The sequence below is a fragment of the Diabrotica virgifera genome, chromosome 3 (assembly GCF_917563875.1).
Source record: "Diabrotica virgifera virgifera chromosome 3, PGI_DIABVI_V3a".
Taxonomy (NCBI): Eukaryota; Metazoa; Arthropoda; class Insecta; order Coleoptera; family Chrysomelidae; genus Diabrotica; species Diabrotica virgifera.
The window spans coordinates 100,466,303-100,486,835 of record NC_065445.1 but is presented as its reverse complement, the minus strand read 5'-3'; the positions used below and the strand labels follow the sequence as shown (position 1 = coordinate 100,486,835).

The following is a 20,533-nucleotide window of genomic DNA, read 5'->3' as shown; positions in this document are numbered from 1 at the left end:
GGAGGAAAAGGAAGGTTTTTAAGAAAATTTAAAAATGCGCTTCATAATTTGATCTTATTTTTTTCAAAAACCATTTATTTTAATCCAGTCCAATTTTTTGAGCATATAAATAACACTATAGTAAAAAGTATTGTAGAAGGAAAACGATGTATTTAAATTCTGATGGATTAGGGGTTAAATATACTTCTCATTTCTTCTTAAAATACATTAGTCATCAACTTTTTTGCAGAATATCTCGCTTAGTTTGAATGTGATCGACATTTTGTAGCTCTTCGCAGTTTGAACATTTAATTTAAGCGAAAGCAATGTTAATTTGTTAAATAAACATTGTATTTCTGTTTTCTGACAGCAGTAAGAGTTATTTTCCTAACTAGTGCGGAAAGTGATTCATTCACGCACGAGACTGCCGTTGACCCGAACGACGCGATATCGGAGTTCGGGCAAGCAGTCGAGTGCGGGGAAGACACTTTCCGCATGAGTTAGGAACAATATTATTTACGTTTGTAAAAAAGCCACAAAAAATAGAGTTATATTAATTTTTATTTAGAAGTGAAAATACTAATTCTTTGACAAGGTTGTCAAAACCAAACTTTCAATATAATGGGTTACCACGACGACGATACTGGTTTCCATGACGACGAATCAAAACCATTGTAATTAGGTTTGTTCTAGCAAACAGTCAAACTAGTCAGAAAGCGTCAGCAAACAGTTAGTCAGTGAGAGAATATAATACAGTCACCAGTGCTATCTCCTCTACTCGCGCTGGTCCACTATTCGCTGATGGTTTCACACCGTTTGAAACTGATGCTAGAACAAACCTATTATCTACTGATCTGACTTTTAAATATTATGTCAAAATAATTTTATTTCATCGAATTATCAGTAGTAATTGCACAAGAGCTCTAAAATTATTGAATTTTTCCCGAGTGACACTTTGACAGTTTTAATTTCACGAGCCAAAGGCGAGTGAAATTATGTCAAAGTGTCACGAGGACAAAAAATTATATATTAATTTTAGAGATCGAGTGCAATTTGTTGCGATTATTTCATGAATAAAACTGTTCAAACCCAAAATTTTATTGTAATTTATTTATGTAAGTACAAATTAGTACAATTAAACACACAGTTGTTATAAATTTTTGACGGTTGAAAGTCATCACTTTTATAATTTTTAAAACATTAATTGTCATTAATGTCACTGAATGTATTTTTTCGTAGCAAAGAAGGGCATCTGAGGTAATATACTTGACGACGGGAAATTATCAGTAGTAATTGCACAAGAGCTCTAAAATTATTGAATTTTTCCCGAGTGACACTTTGACAGTTTTAATTTCAAAAATTATGTCAAAGTGTCACGAGGGAAAAAATTCTATATTAATTTTAGAGATCGAGTGCAATTTGTTGCGATTATTTCATGAATATAACTGTTAAAAACCAAAATTTTATTGTAATTTATGTATGTAAGTACAAATTAGTACAATTAAACACACAGTTACAAATATTTTACGGTTGAAAGTCATCACTTTTATAATTTTTAAAACATTAATTGTCATTAAAGTCACTGAATTATTTTTTCGTAGCAACGAAGGGCATCTGACGTAATATACTTGACGGGAAATTATCAAAAATTATCGATTTAATTTAGATTTATGTAGCTTACTATTGGTCAGAATCTCCTATGAATGAAATAATCAGTAGTAATTGCAAAAGAGCTCTAAAATTCTATATTAATTTTAGAGATCGAGTGCAATTTGTTGCGATTATTTCATGAATACAACTGTTCCACACCAAAATTTTATTGTAATTTATTTATGTAAGTACAAATTAGTACAATTAAACACACAGTTGTTATAAATATTAATTTGACGGTTGAAAGTCATCACTTTTATAATTTTTAAAAAATTAATTGTCATTAATGTCACTAAATGAATTTTTTCGTAGCAACGAAGGGCATCTGACGTAATATACTTGACGACGGGAAATTATCAAAAATTATCGGGTATAATATCACAAGAGAGTGAGAATAAATTGAAAATAACGCGACAGTTTTTCGAAAATTTGTTGTCTGGCAATAGACACGTGAGCCCGCAGGGCTCGAGTGGCTATTGCGCAATGACAACAAATTTGAGTAATAATGAAGCATTATTTTCTTAAAGTCTTAAAGTCGTGTGATATTCGTAAGATTATTTTTTAATAAGTATATTATGGATATTTTCTTAAATGTGACAGTTGTCAAAACTAGGAAACTGGTTGCCATTAAACAGAAACAATCTACTTAAAAAAATTCTATCGGTGACACTTTGACAGTTTTAATTTCACGAGCCGAAGGCGAGTGAAATTATGTCAAAGTGTCACGAGAGCAAAAATTCTATATTAATTTCAGAGATCGTGTGCAATTTGTTGCGATTATTTCATGAATAAAACTGTTCAAAACCAAAATTTAATTGTTATTTATTTATGTAAGTGCAAAGTACCATTAAACACACAGTTTTTATAAATATAATATGACGATTGAAAGTCATCAATTTTATAATTTTTAAAACATTAATTGTCATTACCCTAATAGCACAAGGACGTCCAACAAACGTCCATAGGACGTCCTTCACGGACGTTAAGGACGTCCCTTGGACGTCCGTTTTCGTCCGAGGAACGTCCTTTATACGTCCTATTTTGGTCCAAATGTCGCGCTACCGAACGTCCATTGGACGTCCATCTAAGGTCCGAGGGGACGTAAATTGGACCTTAATCGGACGTAAATTGGACCTTAATCGGACGTCCTAGGGGACGTAAATTGGACCTTAACAGGACGTCCTAGTTTGGTCCAAAGCCACATTGCCAAATGTCCAATGGACGTCCACCTAATGTCCGAGGGGACCTAAATTGGACCTTAATCGGACGTAAATTGGACGTTAATCGAACGTAAATTGGACCTTAATCGGACGTAAATTGGACCTTAATCGGACGTCCTAGGGGAAGTAAATTGGACCTTAACAGGACGTCCTAGTTTGGTCCAAATGCCTCGTTGCCAAACGTCCAATGGACGTCCATCTAACGTCCAATAGACGTCCACCTAAAGTCCGAGGGGACGTTCGGTGGACGTCAATTGGACCTTCATAGGACGTCCCAGTTTGGTCCAATGTCGTGCTGCCGAACGTCCATCTAACGTCCTGAGAGGACGTTCGGTGCACATCTAGCGACGATATTTAGACCTGTGGAGAATGTATTGTGGGAAATAAAAAATACATTTTTTAAGGAACTTATATTACATCTTATATTAAATTACAATTATTGGATATTACATTATTTACATTAAATTACAATTACACTTCTCCAAGAAATTAACGCACCACCTTAAAAATGATGCATTTTTGATGTCTCGAATTTCCTAAACCTGTTGTCCAGTCTCAGTGATTTTTTTTATAATATTATAGCCTAGGCTATAGGTTACCTCCTTAAGCTTGTCATGAACGGGGAGCTATACTGTAATATATTATGTATATTATACACTCCCTATAGTAATGAGTGAGCCTGGAGACACGGAACTAATGGTTCCGTGTGTGCAGGCTCACTCATTATTATAGAGAGCGATGTGATATAATATATATTACAGTATATTGCTCCCCGTGCATGACAAGCTTAAGGAGGTAACCTATAGCCTATGCTATAATATTATAAAAAAAATCACTTAGATGGGACAACTGGTTTAGGAAATTCGAGACATCAAAAATGCTCAATTTTTAAGGTGGTGCGTAATGGGCTGTATATTATACATATATTTCAAATCGACACCTTGCTCATTTGGAGATAATGGACAATTTCTTAAAAAGAAGATATTCTATCTATGTATACTTATTATACAGGGTGTCCCGAAAAGATTGGTCATAAATTATACCACAGATTCTGGGGTAAAAAATAGGTTGATTGAACCTCACTTACCTATATACAATAGTGCACACAAAAAAAGTTACAGCCCTTTGAAGTTACAAAATGAAAATCGATTTTTTTTCATATATCGAAAACTCTCAGAGATTTTTTATTGAAAATTGACATGTGGCATTTTTACGACAGCAATATCTTAAAAAAAAATTAAGTAAAATTTGTGCACCCCATACAAATTTTATGGGGGTTTTGTTCCCTTAAACCCCCCCCCCCCCAAACTTTTGTGTATGTTCCAATTAAATTATTATTGTGGCACTATTAGTTAAACACATTATTTTTAAAACTTTTTTGCCTCTTAGTACTTTTTCGATAAGCCAGTGTTTATCGAGATATTTTGAATATTTGTCGAATCCACCACATATTTGTATATGGTTAAGTTATAGAGACCTGTTAATAATCTGAAAATTTATTTATAATTTACATTTTTAGGTATATTTTGAAAAAGAAGCTACATCTCGATAAAAGGTGACTTATGAACAAAAGACTAAGAGACAAAAGTTTTAAAAACACTGTGTTTAACTAATGGTACCACAATAATAGTTTAATTGAAACGGACACAAACATTAGGGGGGTTTAAAGGAACAAAACCCCCATAAAATTTTTACGTAAATATATTGAAAAAGAAGCCGCATCTCAATAAAAACTGGCTTATCGAAAAAATACTAAGAGGCAAAAAAGTTTTAAAAACGTTGTGTTTAACTAATGGTACCACAATAATGAATTAATTGGAACGTACACAAAAGTTTGGGGGGTTTAAGGGAACAAAATCCCCATAAATTTTTTATGGGGTGGACAAATTTCACTATAATTTTGTTTTAAGATGTTCCTGACATAAGAATTATACATGTCCATCTTCAATAAAAAATCTCTAATAGTTTTCGATATATTGAAAATATCGATTTTCATTTTGTAACTTCAAAGGGCTGTAATTTTTTTTGTGAGCACATTTGTACTAATATAATGTCACTGAATGTATTTTTTCGTAGCAACGAAGGGCATCTGACATAATATGCTTAACGACGGGATATTATCAAAAATTATCACCTTAATTTGCATTTCTGTAGCTTTCTATTTTGGTCAGAATCTCCTATGAATGAAATAATCAGTATAATTTTAATCTGATTGGACAGAATTAAACACGTGATCAAATATCTTACTATACGATTGGAAGTTAAAATCATCAAAAAATATTCGATTTAATTTAGATTTATGTAGCTTTCTATTGGTCAGAATCTCCTATGAATGAAAAAATCAAAAATTATCAATTTAATTTAGATTTCTGTAGCTTTCTATTGGTCAGAATCTCCTATGAATAAAATAATCGCGCTAATTTGATTAAAACATGAACACAATAAGATAAATTTGAAATAAATTAGTAAATAATATCTAAATATTAGTTTATTGCATGTATTATAATAGACCAATCAAGTTAGTAAAAAATATGCCGTTTTTCGACATAATTGAAAAGACGAGGTTTGACAGTTGAAATGTGTAGTATGAGATATTACAAAAGGGCTACCATCTTGGGATTCATCAATTTTTTAGTGGAACAATTTTTAAATAAACAATCAAAACGTCAAACTTAGTTTTGTGCTCATAACTTAAAAACTTGTATATTTAGAGATTTGACGTTCACAGGTAACTTTTTTAGAATAAAAAGATACATCGAATGAGATACGCTAAATGAAAATCGGTTAATAAACAAAAAAGTTATTGCAAAACAGACGACAAAATCATTGTTTTTTAATATTGTTAATAACAATTTTATTGTTTATTAGAATATGTTTAAATATACCTAAACTTGAGGGCATTACGGTGTTTGAATGGTGTGCAAAAAATGGTCCAGATCTGTTTAACAGTTTTCGCAAAATTGAATTTGTTTATAAATTTTTTTGAAAAACGAGCTAATTTCTGAGGCTGGTCCAGTTAATATATCTGAATGTATCTCAATAATCCGGAGCTCATTTCCTTCGTTAAGATGTATACTAACAGCCTATGAAAAAAAAAAGTAAAGAAAAAATACATATACGTACACAAAGTTATTTGTTAATAAATAGCAGTTTTTAAGCTTATAAACAATTACAATAATTTCGTAGAAATTAGATCAAACTAAATGGCAATAAAAAATACGGAAAGCTGGTTAAAATACACAACTTCTAAAAAAAAAAATTTAGGTCGTACGACCCTTGGGGTCTGAGATAGCCCCTTTTTTTGAAAAAATCACTGTTACGTTAGTTAACAACACTAAGATCTGAAATTAACCAATATTTTATAAGAAAAGTCAAAGGTTTTAACAAAGTTTTTAGCAAGAAAAAATGTTAAAAATTGTTTAAACAGTAGTGTTATAAAAAAGGTCCTATGTAGCAGAGATTTAACATTAGCTCTTAAAGTACGCCTAACAAAATGTTACGTCTACAGTGTTCTATACTATGGAGTGGAATCATGGACGTTAAATGTAGAGACAATAAGACGACTTAACGCCTTTGAAATGTGGACCTATAGAAAAATTATGAGGGTTTCCTGGGTAGATAGAGTTACAAACAATGAAGTACTGAGAAGAATAGGTAAAGAAAAGGAAGTTGAACTTACAATTAAAGAAAAGAAGCTACAGTATCTCGGACATGTGATGCGGGGCGAGAAGTATGGCATCCTACGACTCATAATGCAAGGAAAGATAGATGGCAGAAGAAGCATCGGAAGAAGACGAATTTCATGGTTGAAGAACCTGAGAGAGTGGTTTGGATGCAGCTCGAAACAACTATTTAGAGCTACTGCATCAAAAATTAAAATAGCTATGATGATTGCCAACCTCCGTAGCGGAGATGGCACCTGAAGAAGAAAGAAGAAGTTATAAAAAAAGTATTTTGCGTTCCGACTAAAGTAAAAAATAGCGGGCGTAGTCGACTGACTGAATATTGGGCGCGGTTGGCGACCGGCAGCAACTCCTAAAATTACGTTATACCGACCACAAAAATCAACTTTAAAGTGAATAACAAATTTTCGTCATTCCTTATGTTTTCGAGGTCTCCGAATCCGAATATGGAGTTTATTTTTTTCTAGAATTAGTGGAACATGTTCAAAAATCAAATTATATGCCAAAATGCGATAAATCAATTTTGATGATTTTTCAATTTTAACTCACTGTATTTTTGGTCGCTGTAAATATTTCCTTTTGAAAATTTTACTGTGCTATCTTTGAAGCATTTAGATAACAATGAGATTTGTCCAAAATAATTAAACACATTAAAAGAGAAGTTGTTAATTTTTAAACATTTTGTCGTCAGATTTCGTTAGTTTCATGCTTACTTAAAAAAGTTAAGTGACAAACTTTTAAGTTTATAATTTTAACTAACACAGAAATAAAATATAATTCATGAAGAAGTTTTCCAAAAAAATTTAATTTAAAATATGCAATAGGAAAAATGTTATGTGACTTTATAGACGAGCGGCACACTGGCACACCCCAAAAAAAGCTTATTTCTCGAGATACTGATATTAATTTTGGTAATACTTTATATTTTTGATGGTGCTGAAAACGAAAATTAGGGTTGTTTTGAAAAAATGCCCCTTTTTCTGAAAAAATCACTGTTACGTTAATTAACAACACTAAGATCTGAAATTAACCAATATTTTATAAGAAAAGTCAAAGTTTTTAACAAAGTTTTTAGCAAAAAAAAATGTTAAAAATTGTTAAAACGGTAGTGTTATAAACAAAAAGTATTTTGCGTTGCGACTAAAGTAAAAAAAATAATGGGCGTAGCCGAATGACAATAAATTCGCGGACTACCATTCGCTAGCGCTAGACCGTTGCAGCCCATTTTTAATATTGACAGTATACCGGATTTGAAGCTTAATATTATATTTATATATTTTGGTATAAACTTGCATTTTATTAATATTATTATCTTGCACATTTATTTAGTAAAATTATATTTTAAATAAATAAATTTAAAAAATGACAATAAAAAGGCCACTTAAAAAAGGTTTATACATCCCATTAGCTGCTTTGTTTTGGATAATTTTGCAATGAAAATAAGATAAACATTATTATTTTAATGTGGTACGATAGATAAAAAAAATAGTAAACTTGGTACAGTAGAACCCGATTGGTAGGTATAGGCCATTTTTTATTCTCTATTTTGAATCCGTGTGTAGTCCAGGCTGTTTCGTCGACCCCGTTAGGTAAATTATTCCGATTCTTATTTTTTGCACAAACTTACTCAAAAAAAAGTTCCTTATAACAAATCCAAAGGGTACCAAGAGCTACCGCGGCCGGAAAATTATTTAAACAATTTTTTCATTAGTTTTCTGTTAACTTATAAAAGTTGGGTGACAAACTGTTTAGTTTATAATTTTAATCAACGCAGCATTAAAACATAGGTCCTGAAGAAGTTTTCTGGAAAATTTCAAGTCAAAATATGCAACAGAAAAAAAGTTACGCGACCTTATAGACGAGTGGTACTCCCCAAAAAAAAACTCTCATTTCTCGAGATATCAACCACACTGTGGTGAATGGCTAATTTTGGTCTTACTTTATGTTTTTCATGGTGCTGAAAACGAAAATGAGTTTTATTTTGAATTTTAGATGGGGAAACATTGTCAAAATCGAAATTTTACCCTAAAAATAAAAAAAAATGAAATCACGTTTTTCTTAAAATTAAAAGTTACACCACCTTTTTTCTATAAAACATTTTGTTCTCTGTACTCTAGGTTTTAACATAAAATTAATTGAACAGCTAAATTTCAAATTTTGTCACTCAACTTTTGCGATTAAACTTTGCAATTCAAGAATCTGCACCTTTTACTTCAAACAATTTATAACTTTCTTTGTAGCAAGACAGAAATATTGAAGCAGGTCCCATTGTCTTCAGAATGGTGAGAAATATATACTATAAAAATTTCAGAAAAAAATATTACAATGGAACTGAGTTGTAGCAAGTTAAACGCAAAAAACGTGATTTTTATTTTTAGGATAAAGTTGCGATTTTGATAATGTACCCCCACGTAAAATTCAAAACAACCCTAATTTTCGTTTTCAGCACCATCAAAAATATAAATTACTTACCTATTACCAAAATTAGTATCAGTATCTCGAGAAATAAGCTTTTTTGGGGTGTGCCAGTGTGCCGCTCGTCTATAAAGTCACATAACATTTTTCCTATTGCATATTTTAAATTAAATTTTTTTGGAAAACTTCTTCATGAATTATATTTTCTTTCTGTGTTAGTTAAAATTATAAACTAAAAAGTTTGTCACTTAACTTTTTTAAGTAAGCATGAAACTAACGAAATCTGACGACAAAATGTTTAAAAATTAACAACTTCTCTTTCAATGTGTTTAATTATTTTGGACAAACCTCATTGTTATCTAAATGCTTCAAAGATAACACAGTAAAATTTTCAAAAGGAAATATTTACAGTGACCAAAAATACAGTGAGTTAAAATTGAAAAATCATCAAAATTGATTTATCGCATTTTGGCATAAAATTTGATTTTTGAACATGTTCCACTAATTCTAGAAAAAATAAACTCCATATTCGCATTCGGAGACCTCGAAAACATAAGGAATGACGAAAATTTGTTATTCACTTTAAAGTTGATTTTTGTGGTCGGTATAACGTAATTTTAGGAGTTGCTGCCGGTCGCCAACCGCGCCCACTATTCAGTCAGTCGACTACGCCCGCTATTTTTTACTTTAGTCGGAACGGAAAATACTTTTTGTTTATAACACTACTGTTTAAACAATTTTTAACATTTTTTCTTGCTAAAAACTTTGTTAAAAACTTTGACTTTTCTTATAAAATATTGGTTAATTTCAGATCTTAGTGTTGTTAATTAACGTAACAGTGATTTTTTTCAAAAAAAGGAGCTATCTCAGACCCCAAGGGTCGTACGACCGAAATTTTTTTTACAAGTTGTGTATTTTAACCAGCTCTCCATATTTTTTATTGCCATTTAATTTGATCTAATTTCTACGAAATTATTGTAATTGTTTATAAGCTTAAAAACTGCTATTTATTAACAAATAATTTTGTGTACGTATATGTAATTTTTTTTTACTTTTTTTTTCATACGCTGTTAGTATACATCTTAACGAAGGATATGAGCTCCGGATTATTGAGATACATTCAGCCATATTAACTGGACCAGCCTCAGAAATTAGCTCGTTTTTCAAAAAATTTTATAAACAAATTCAATTTTGCGAAAACTATTTAACAGATCTGGACCATTTTTTGCACACCATTCAAACACCATAATACCCTCAATTTTAGTTATATTAAAACATATTCTAATAAATAATAAAATTGTTATTAACAATATTCAAAAACAGTGATTTTGTCTTCCGTTTCGCAATAACTTTTTTGTTTATTAACCGATTTTTATTTAGCGTATCTCATTCGATGTATCTTTTTTTTTTTCTGAAAAAGTTATCTGTGGACGTCAAATTTCTAAATAAACAAGTTTTTAAGTTATGAGCAAAAAACTAAGTTTGACGTTTTGATTGTTTATTTAAAAAATGTTCCACTAAAAAATTGATGAATCCCAAGATGGTAGTCTTTTTTTAATATCTCATACTACACATTTCAACTGTCAAACCTCGTCTTTGCCGTTATGTCTGGAAAAAACCTAACTTGATTGGCCTATAATATATTATAATGCCATATTACAAGGTATTTTATTTTCTTATAAAGTCACATTCTAATGTTTTGACAGTTCTCTTACGTCAAAAATTGTGACCTACTTAATATCGCTTTTGTAGTAAAAATACTATACAGTAGGAAAAATGAAAGAATACCCATGAACGATCATATAAAACACGCTGTATTTTCCTGTCACCGTGTCACACAAAAAATTGGCCAGCGCAAGTACATGTAATAATTATTGTTACATGTACTTGCACTGGACAATTTTCTTTGTGACATGGTGACAGGAAAATACAGCGTGTTTTATATGTTCGTTCATGGGTATTCTTTCATTTTTCCGACTGTATAAAATATTTATAAAGCTTCTCGTATAGGTATATGATTAAGTTGAAAATCGCCATGTTCCAAAATATGAATTAAAATTTATATTTAAAAATGCCGCTCTGTCATGAGCTTTATTTCGATCAAACTTCACCTACACAACGGTGGCTGTTGCTATGCAACAATGTCATTTAATCTATATTTCAGTTTATATTTTAATTTTTATGTTATTGTCGCCAGCTAAAAAATATTTTAAAAATGCCTCCGAAAAAAGGCGGAGGACCCAAAATTATTGATGGGGTTGATACAACTTCTATGACCAGAGAACAATTAGAAGCTTTCGCGCAGAGAATAAAAGAAGAAAATGATAGAGAAAGGGAAGAAAGAAATTTTTTCCAAATGGAAAGGGACAAAATCCGAACATTTTGGGAGATTACACGTAACGAACTTGAAGAAGCTCGAGCGCAAGTAAGAAATAAAGACAGGGCTCTAGAAGAAGGTGTTGAGAAGAATGAAGAAGAGTTAAAATTTTTTAAACAAAAAGTAAAACATCTTCAATACGAGCATCAAAATAATTTAACGGAATGCAAGGCTGAATCGCTGGTAGCGTTAAAGCAAGCACAAGATGAACATACTGTTCAAGAACGGCAACTTCTGGAAGATAAAAAAAATTTAAAAGCCCAAATGAGAGAAAAGGAACTTAGTAACCAAGAACAAATCAAATCCCTAAAAATTCAAAACAGTGAAGAAATTAGTAAAGCTAGAAGCGAATTTGAAATTAGAGCCAAAGAAATGGAAATGAAATATGAAAAAAAGTACGCAGATTTAAGAGCCCATCTAAATAATAAGCATGACATGGAAATATCAGAGGTGGAAGAAAGAAAGAACGAACATATTTCTAACCTCATTAAACACCATGAAAAAGCTTTTAACGAAATGAAAAACTACTACAATGATATTACTTTAAACAATCTTGCCCTGATTAGCAGTCTTAAGGATCAAATGGAAATCCTAAGAAAGCAGAATGAAAGAATGACCAAACAAGTTGCTGATTTAACTGCAGAGAACAAACGTCTCGTTAACCCTCTAAACGCAGCACTTGCTCAAATTAAAGAATATAAAAGACAATTAGAAAATTATGAGAGAGATAAACAAGCTTTAGCTAATACGAAATTAATGTTGTCACAAAAGATAAAAGCTTTGGATGATCTCAGATGGTCTTACGATGCATTGGAGTTAAGATTTGAAACACTTCAGAAAGAGAGAGATGAACTTCATAATAGATTTGTTCAAGCGGTATTGGAAGTGCAACAGAAAACAAGTAAGTATCCATTTTTTATTTATAACCGTTAATATTGTACACCGCAGGGGATATAATTAGGGCACGCAGTAATTTGAAATAATTTTAAAAATTCCTATATTTTTCGTATTTTTGTTGTTGTTAACAGTTGCAACGGTTGTAGGAACAAAATGTGTGTTGTTGTTTCGATAAGCGATATCCAAAATAACTTCTTCTCAACATAGCTTTTTTTTCTGTGACTTTATCGTTCAATTACACATTGTTTGTAATTCTCGTTATTGTATTGCAATGACAATAAATTTTGTTGTGGCAAGAATTCTGGCAACTTTAGAAGAAAGTCGCGATCAGTGCGAAACTGTGAAAACCAACTGGAATCGCCGTGAATCGAATTTAATGACTTCAGGATGAGATAGAGATACTCAGGTAAAGGAGGGAAGATAATCGCCATCTTTCGGAATCAAACAAATTGACAGTGCTAGTCAGGTACGTCAGGGTTGCCAGATTGGGGTATTTTCCCACAATTTTGGGGTAATTTGAAAGCGTATAGGAGAACTTCTCTAAGCAGAAATGCTTGGGAGATTTCTGGGGTGAAAATTATGGAAGATTTTAAGGGGTCATGGGAAATTAAATTTGCGAATGTACACATAGAACTGTATATTATACTCTCATATATAATCGAAGAAGATAGGACCTATGAATTATTTCCAGGGCCCTCTGTTGATAAGTAGTATAATTTTTGTTTACTGTTCTCTACATTTGACTACTAATTTATTAAGATGCGGCAAAAATTTTAATTTGGGGGATTTGAGCTTCAATTTAAGGGAATTTCAGTTTCTAAGTGGGGGATTTATAAAATCACCTCTGGCGACTCTGGTTGTAGTTGTAGCAAATTTTACCTGACAAATTCTCTGTCTCTCTAGGACCTCTCTCTTGTATGTTGCAGGCAATCTCGCTTCACTGCTTGAATGGGACGGGGCCATCCCATCAGTGTTGACAGTTCGTTGGTGAAAACCCTTAATCCAAGTTTCTCGATCCAAATCATCTACACCAAGCGAAATATAAACAAAAGTGAGTGGACAGGTGGACAGTCGAATTTCTTCTTCTTCTTTTTCTTCTTTTTTCAATGTGTCTTCACTATAAGTTGTCGTTACATCGTTTTCGTGGTCTTCCCACTGATCATCTTCCTATTGGGAAACAGTCTCTTGTTTTCTCTACTACTCAATTTGTTGTCATTCGGCTTATATGATCTTTTCATTCCACTCTTCCACACTTTGCATCTTCGTCGTATATCTGTGCTTATAACTCTGTCCTCTAATGTCTTACCATCGGTTTCTCTATAGGTTTTCATTCCTGCCGCGTATGTCATTATTGGTCTGCTCACTGTTTTGTAAATTCTGCCTTTCATTATTTCCCGATATTTTTATTTCACCATATTGTTTCATTCAGTTGTTTGATTTATTCACTTGATCTTCCACTTCTGTTTCGAGCTTTCCGTAGCTAGATAGTGTGATGCCTAGATATCTTATTATATTAAATTAATGCAATACGTTGTAAATCATCTTTACTTTAATAGATTAAAAATGAATAGCCATTTTCAATTTCGTTGCAACACGAAACTACAGCCGCGTCATATTCTAGTTCAATCAGAGAGTGCTGCAAGCACCTCTACCGGTTTCGAAACTTATTAGTCTCTTAACAGGAGGCACATATTCTGATCTCTCTGACTCAACCAGGACAAACCCCGACGTGCAGTCACGAATTGCAACGAACGAAATGGCAGGGATGCCCTAGCGGCAACTGCTAGCAAAAGACTAAGTTTTCAATCTAATAGTACATAAAAAAACACCAAAAATGTTGCTCTACATCTTACCAGATTGAAAACAATGAGAACACTCTCTGGTTACACCTCCGAGGCTTCTACAATTTGCAAGCCATAACGGATGCTGAGACTAAGGAAGATGAGGGAATTTTACAATTTATAATTCACGTCCCATCTGTTCAGCGCGGTAAAGTTCCAACGAGAATGGTTCCCTTCGTACTCCAATCAGAGTAAACATGTAAATCAAAAAATGAATAACCATTTTCAATTTCGTTGCAACAAGAAACTACAGCCGCGTCATATTCTAGTTCAATCAGAGAGTGCTGCAAGCACCTCTACCGGTTTCGAATCTTATTAGTTTCTTATCAGGAGGCACATATGCTGCTCTCGCTCTCTCTGACCCAACCAGGACAAACCCCGACGTGCAGCTACGAATTGCAACGAACGAAATGGCAGGGATGCCCTAGCGGAAACTGCTAGCCAAAACTAAGTTTTCAATCTAATAGTGCATAAAACAGCACCAAAAGGAAACCATTGGAAGGGCACCATTTTTAGTGTTATAAAAACACGGTATCACCGTATTTCCCGTTCATTTACTGGGATATTTGCCTTTATCTATATCCTCATTGTCAGCAAATGGGATGTATCTACTATCTTAAATGATAGTCTTAATTGTTACTCTTCTGCTAGTGGTATAATCTTATTCTAGTCTTAATTTCCTATTTCCTTGTGGTATTTTATTTATTAAATAAGTTTTTAGTTCCATTTCAGAAATCACTTTTAAGATAGGTATAAAATTTTTAATATAATTTTTAGAAAACAATTTCCTAGCTTGGTAATTTTGTAATTTTGGATTATTTCGAGAATATAGCTTTACTATTTCTGTAAATAAAAAGAGGGGCAAAATTATGGTATAAATTTATTTTTTTGAGAATGGAAGAGAAATCCTGAAACAGGTCGATTTTTATTTTTAAATTATAATTTTTTGACATACGTATCATATTAGTGACGTTATCCATCTGAGACTGATGACGTAATCGATAATTTTTTTAAATGAGAATAGGGGTCATGTGATTGTTCATTTGAAATGTTATTCAATTCTTTTTACAGTAGTATAAACATTATTCTCCTTTTCATGAACATTTTTCAGTGCGTCACAAATTATAGAAAAAAAGGTAAGTCCGTGATAATACACATTTATGACATTTATTCTAACGTGACTTTTTGGTTAAATCTGACAGTTGTCAAATTTTATTTTCAAATTTGGAATAAAACCAAATCAATTGTGTCTATTGCATTTATAAAATGGTATTTTCTTTCATTTGTATAGTCTTATAAATTGTACAGATTATATTGATAATAGTATTATTTTATTTAATAAATAATTCTTTTTTGATTATGGCGCCATCTATCGACAACTAAAATAATCACCAAACTAGAATAATTACCAAAGTATTCACAGACGTGCCTTTTTTTCTGTCACATACAATTTGATGCGTTAGAGAGAAATCGAAAAACTGTGACGCACTGAAAGGTGATCATGAGAAAAAGAATACCATAATTATTTATGCAGGGTGGCCAAAAAATTAATTTTTGAATTAAATTAATTCACATAAAAAGAAGAATGTATGTAGTTTATCTGATTCACAATACTTTTTACTGCTGTTGGAAAATAGAAAAAAAATGATTATTTAACAAATAAACATTTATTTTCGGGTATAATATCACAAGAGAGTGAGAATAAATTGAAAATAATGCGACAGTTTTTCGAAAATTTGTTGTCTGACACGAGAGCCCGCAGGGCTCGAGTGGCTATTGCCCAATGACAACAAATTTGAGCAAAAATGAAGCATTATTTTCTCATTTATTCTTACTGTCGTGTGATATTCGTAATAGGGGAGTGGAATTAGAACGAAAACATGCATTGTTTTGGAAAAATTCAAACAAGCTTATATTTTCCTAAAACTTTTTTTGTTAGTTTATATACATGTTAAAGTAAAAAATTCTACTTGCGGATTTGGCCGCTAATTGTTTATTAATTGTTTAAACAATAACAATTGTTTTGTATTGATAATTTTAAAAATATCGTTAAATTCATCATTTTACTTTAATCAAATAGCAATGTTTCTATTTTGTTTTTGATTATACTGAATCCGAATATGGCATTGCAATTTTAAAATTCTTATACAGAAGCTCATACAGTATGTCTGCATAGCTAGGAACCACATGGAAAACTTTTTTATTATCAATTTTACGAAAAAAAGTTATTTTTCATAAAATGCTCTGGATAGTCAAAAATCTAAAACTCAACCATCAGATATCAAATTTTATCAATTTTATACGAGTTATGTTAAAAATATGAATTTCGTTAAAAAGTAAAGTACCTTTATATTTCAGAATATCAAAAAATGCTATTATGAAAAGTTGTTTGAAATTAAAAACTATGTGTATATTCAGTTACATTATTCTAATCAAAAAAATTTCTCAATTTTTTCTCAAATTACGGATACTTATCATCATTTTATTACAATTATGATAACTATTTTATTAGCACTTTTACGAAAAAGCTATTCTTCATAAAATTCTCTCCCTGGTCTAAAATCTAAAATACAACCATCAGATATTAAACTTTTTTAATTTTATACGAGGTATGTAAAAAATATTAATATTTCTTAAGAGTTAAGTGCCTTTATTATTCACAATATTCTAACTAGAAGGATGTAATTGAACACTAAAACAAATTTTTTAAATCCAAACAACTTTTCTTTATAACAATTTTCGATATTGTGAAATTTAACGATACTTTACTCTTGAGTGAAATTCATATTTTTTGACATACCTCATATAAAATTCATTAAATTTGATATTTGATAATTGCATCTTAGATTATATACGATACAGAGTATTTTATAAAGAATAAGTTTTTTTCGTAAAACTGCTAATAAAAAAGTTATCAATAGGTTCCAAGTTACGCAAACATACTGTATAAGAGCTAAAAAAAATTTTTTGCTGAATATTTATTACTGTTGAAGTTTATTATTAAATGTATTTTAGCTAAGTTTTACAGAAAAAAGTTTTGATCACTTTATATAAACATTTTTTAGCTGGTAATTTTCGGTTTTTGTATTACATTTTTGTTATCTTTCTTAATTTTCTGAAAAAGAAATAGTCTATTTCATTTCTAAAGTAAAATAATTTATTGAATTTTAAAGACTACATCCTAAGCTTTAAAAAAGCACTCATAAAACTGTAATAGATCTGTTCAAACTTGAGTAATACCGTCTTAAATTGGTGGTAATTCTACAAAACTACGAATGTTTCAAAAATTACATTTTTTAAGACGTCATATCATTTGAATTAAATTTTTGAGATTTTTTTGAATCAAACATCATTTAGTACGATGCTTGAAAGGTAAGTTTTGCAAAATTGAGGGTTTTATAAGAAAAATTGTATTAGTTACACATGTTTAAATCATTTTTAAACAAAATTCATGTAAGACTAACTTTCCGCCCCCACCGTACTTACACCCATAAATTTTATTTCTTTTTATTATAGCCATAAGATAGCTTAATTATTCTTCTTTTAGGTTCAATTTGTAAAATTTGTTTGTATGTTTGTGAGAAGGGTGACTTTAGCGTTATAAATAAAAAATTATAGAAGATACAGATTTAATTTTAGAAAATTCTTTATATTAGGTTTTTTTTGTAAAATTTTCTGAATTTTTCAAGTTCAAGTCAGTTTTGTTCTAAAATTTATATTTTCGGAGTTATTTAAAAAAACATCAAACTTAGTAGTTCATTTGTTTAATAAAAAATGAAGCACCCACTTCTCGAGTGCACCCACTTTATGATAATTTGTTTATTAAACATTTCTTAATGAAATTACAAAAAGTTCTATCTTGTTTGATTTTTTCCGAAGTGAAAATCTATATGCACTCCCCTATAAGATTATTTTTTAATACGTATATTATGGATATTTTCTTAAAGGTGACAGTTGTCAAAACTAGGAAAGTGGTTGCCATTAAACAGAAACAATCTACTTAAAAAAATTCTATCGGTAATTTTCTACAGTAGATATTAATTCTCAGTATAATTTTAATCTGATTTGACAGAATTAAACACGTGATCAAATATCTTACTATACGATTGGCGTGAATTGAAGTTAAAATCAATAAATTTTTTTTTCTCTGATTCTGGCCTTGGTTTAGAACTAGAACCTTTAACCACGTAATTGTATAACTTATCACTAAGTCAGGTGTAATGTGTAGTGTGTGTTGAGTAAGTGTCTTGTTACTTTGCAAAGTCGACGTCATTGTCTTATTAAAAAATAATCAGTAGTAATTGCACAAGAGTTCTGAAATTATTTAATTTTTCCCGAGTGACACTTTGACAGTTTTAATTTCACGAGCCGAAGGCGAGTGAAATTATGTCAAAGTGTCACGAGAGCAAAAATTCTATATTAATGTCAGAGGTCGAGTGCAATTTGTTGCGATTATTTCATGAATAAAACTGTTCAAAACCAAAATTTTATTGTAATTTATTTATGTAAGTACCATTAAACACGCAGTTTTTATAAATATTTGACGATTGAAAGTCATCACTTTTATAATTTTTAAAACATTAATTGTCATTAATGTCACTGAATGTATTTTTTCGTAGCAACGAAGGGCATCTGACGTAATATACTTAACGACGGGAGATTATCAAAAATTATCGATTTAATTCAGATTTCTGTAGCTTTCTATTGGTCAGAATCTCATATGAATGAAATAATCGATTAAATTTAATGTTACAGCTGCCACCCACCTGCCTCTTGACAGTTTGAACATCTAATTTAAGCGAAAAACAATGTCTATTTGTCATTTAAATATTTTTTTTTGTTTTCTGACAGCAGTAAAATATATTTTGAATTAAATAAATTACATTCTTCTTTTTGTGGGAATTAGCTTAATTCAACAATTATTTTTTGGCCACCTGTATAAATTAGTATGGTAATGCTTATATTACTGAAAAGATAATTATATATCCTTTCAAATGAATTGTCACACGACCCCTACTCTTATTTCTATCGCTTACGTCATCAAACCCAGATGTATGACGTCACTAGTATGATATATATGCCAAAAAATCATAACTTAAAAATAAAACTCGACCTGGATTTCTCTCCAAAATCTCCCATTCTCGAAAAAATAAATTTATTCCATAATTTTGCCCCACTAAAATAATTATATAATTACTATATAATAATGATTTGTATTGTTTTCTTTCCAGGTGTTAAGAACTTACTTTTAAACAAACGTATTAGCACTCTGACTCAGGTAGCAGAACATCGAGAAATTGTCATAGCAGAACTACAAGCGGCAACAAAAACTCCTCCTCAACGGACAAACCAAAAGCTAGAAGAAATTTTAACGAAAAAGAATGCCACAATAAGCGATTTACAATACGAGTTAGCTAGAGTCTGTAAAGCTCACGACGATCTTCTTGAAACGTTTGAGGAGAAACTACAACAATATGGAATTCCTAAACAAGAATTAGGTTTTATTCCTTTAAGGATTATACCAGAAGGACAAGGAGGACTTGCCACAGGCCCAGCTGGATTAGTTACAGAAAACCGTTAATTTACAGTACGTGACATATTTAAAATATTATATATTATATTTTTCACTTAACATACTATATTCATAAATAAATAAAATCATTTACAAACATCTTCCTGATATTTTTTTTTCAATTTCCCATTTATTAAGAGGCATCAACAGCGCACGGAAAAACGCGCTCGAAGATTGCAGCTTTAAGGGGATGGGTACGTATGTATTTTCAGTTGCAATGCTATTCAAATGGGGATTCATTTTTTTCGAATCCTGAGAAAACTAATAAGTATTTTTGAAAAATTTAAACGCAGAATGAAAGATTACGTTATTAGCGAGGGCGGAAAGTCCCTGAGAACTTCTATAATGTTAATTTTAATAAGTTACAGGGGTGAAAAACTAAGAGAAAATTTAGTGTGATTTTTAATTTCAAATATCTCATTCAAAATAAACTTTTTATTTATTCTAAGGGACTTTCGGCCCTCGGTAATAATTTAGTCTTTCATTCTGCGTTTAAATTTTTCAAAAATATTTATTGGTTTTTTCAGGATTTGAAAAAAATAAACACAATGTCCGTGGTAATATTTTCCAAATCTATCTTTGTCTTACAACGCACTCAATCGAATAGAATATTGTCAGTATATTGTCAGTCAGACAGTGACAATCAGTGACAATTTTAAATATTTGACATGGCATCGGGAATATTTTAAATTGTTGATTAAATAATATTGATACCTATAATAGAGTGTATTTGATAAAAATAATTGATTTAAGACGTGAACTTAATAAAAAGTTATTTATTGTGTATTATTTGTGGAAGATCCCAGCAGATAATACATCAGGATAATATATTCTGTGATCCAAGTATTTTGTTGTTAAAGATGTTCAAAATTGTAAGCGTTGCATAGTAACAATATATT

General features: G+C 30.9%; 2 protein-coding genes across 2 annotated transcripts in view; both read left to right on the top strand.

Moving 5' to 3' along the window:
• The window catches only part of LOC114342807 (dynein beta chain, ciliary), a 399,165-nt gene that overhangs the window by 150,171 nt on the left and 228,461 nt on the right, over positions 1–20,533 (top strand). The gene's annotated exons all lie outside the window — the stretch shown is intronic.
• LOC126881222 (dynein regulatory complex subunit 4) lies at positions 11,117–19,717 on the top strand. The gene is made up of 2 exons (XM_050645358.1): positions 11,117–12,225; positions 19,294–19,717. Exons 1-2 carry the CDS (start codon positions 11,163–11,165, stop codon positions 19,641–19,643), a joined length of 1,413 nt encoding a protein of 470 aa, XP_050501315.1. The 5' UTR covers positions 11,117–11,162; the 3' UTR covers positions 19,644–19,717.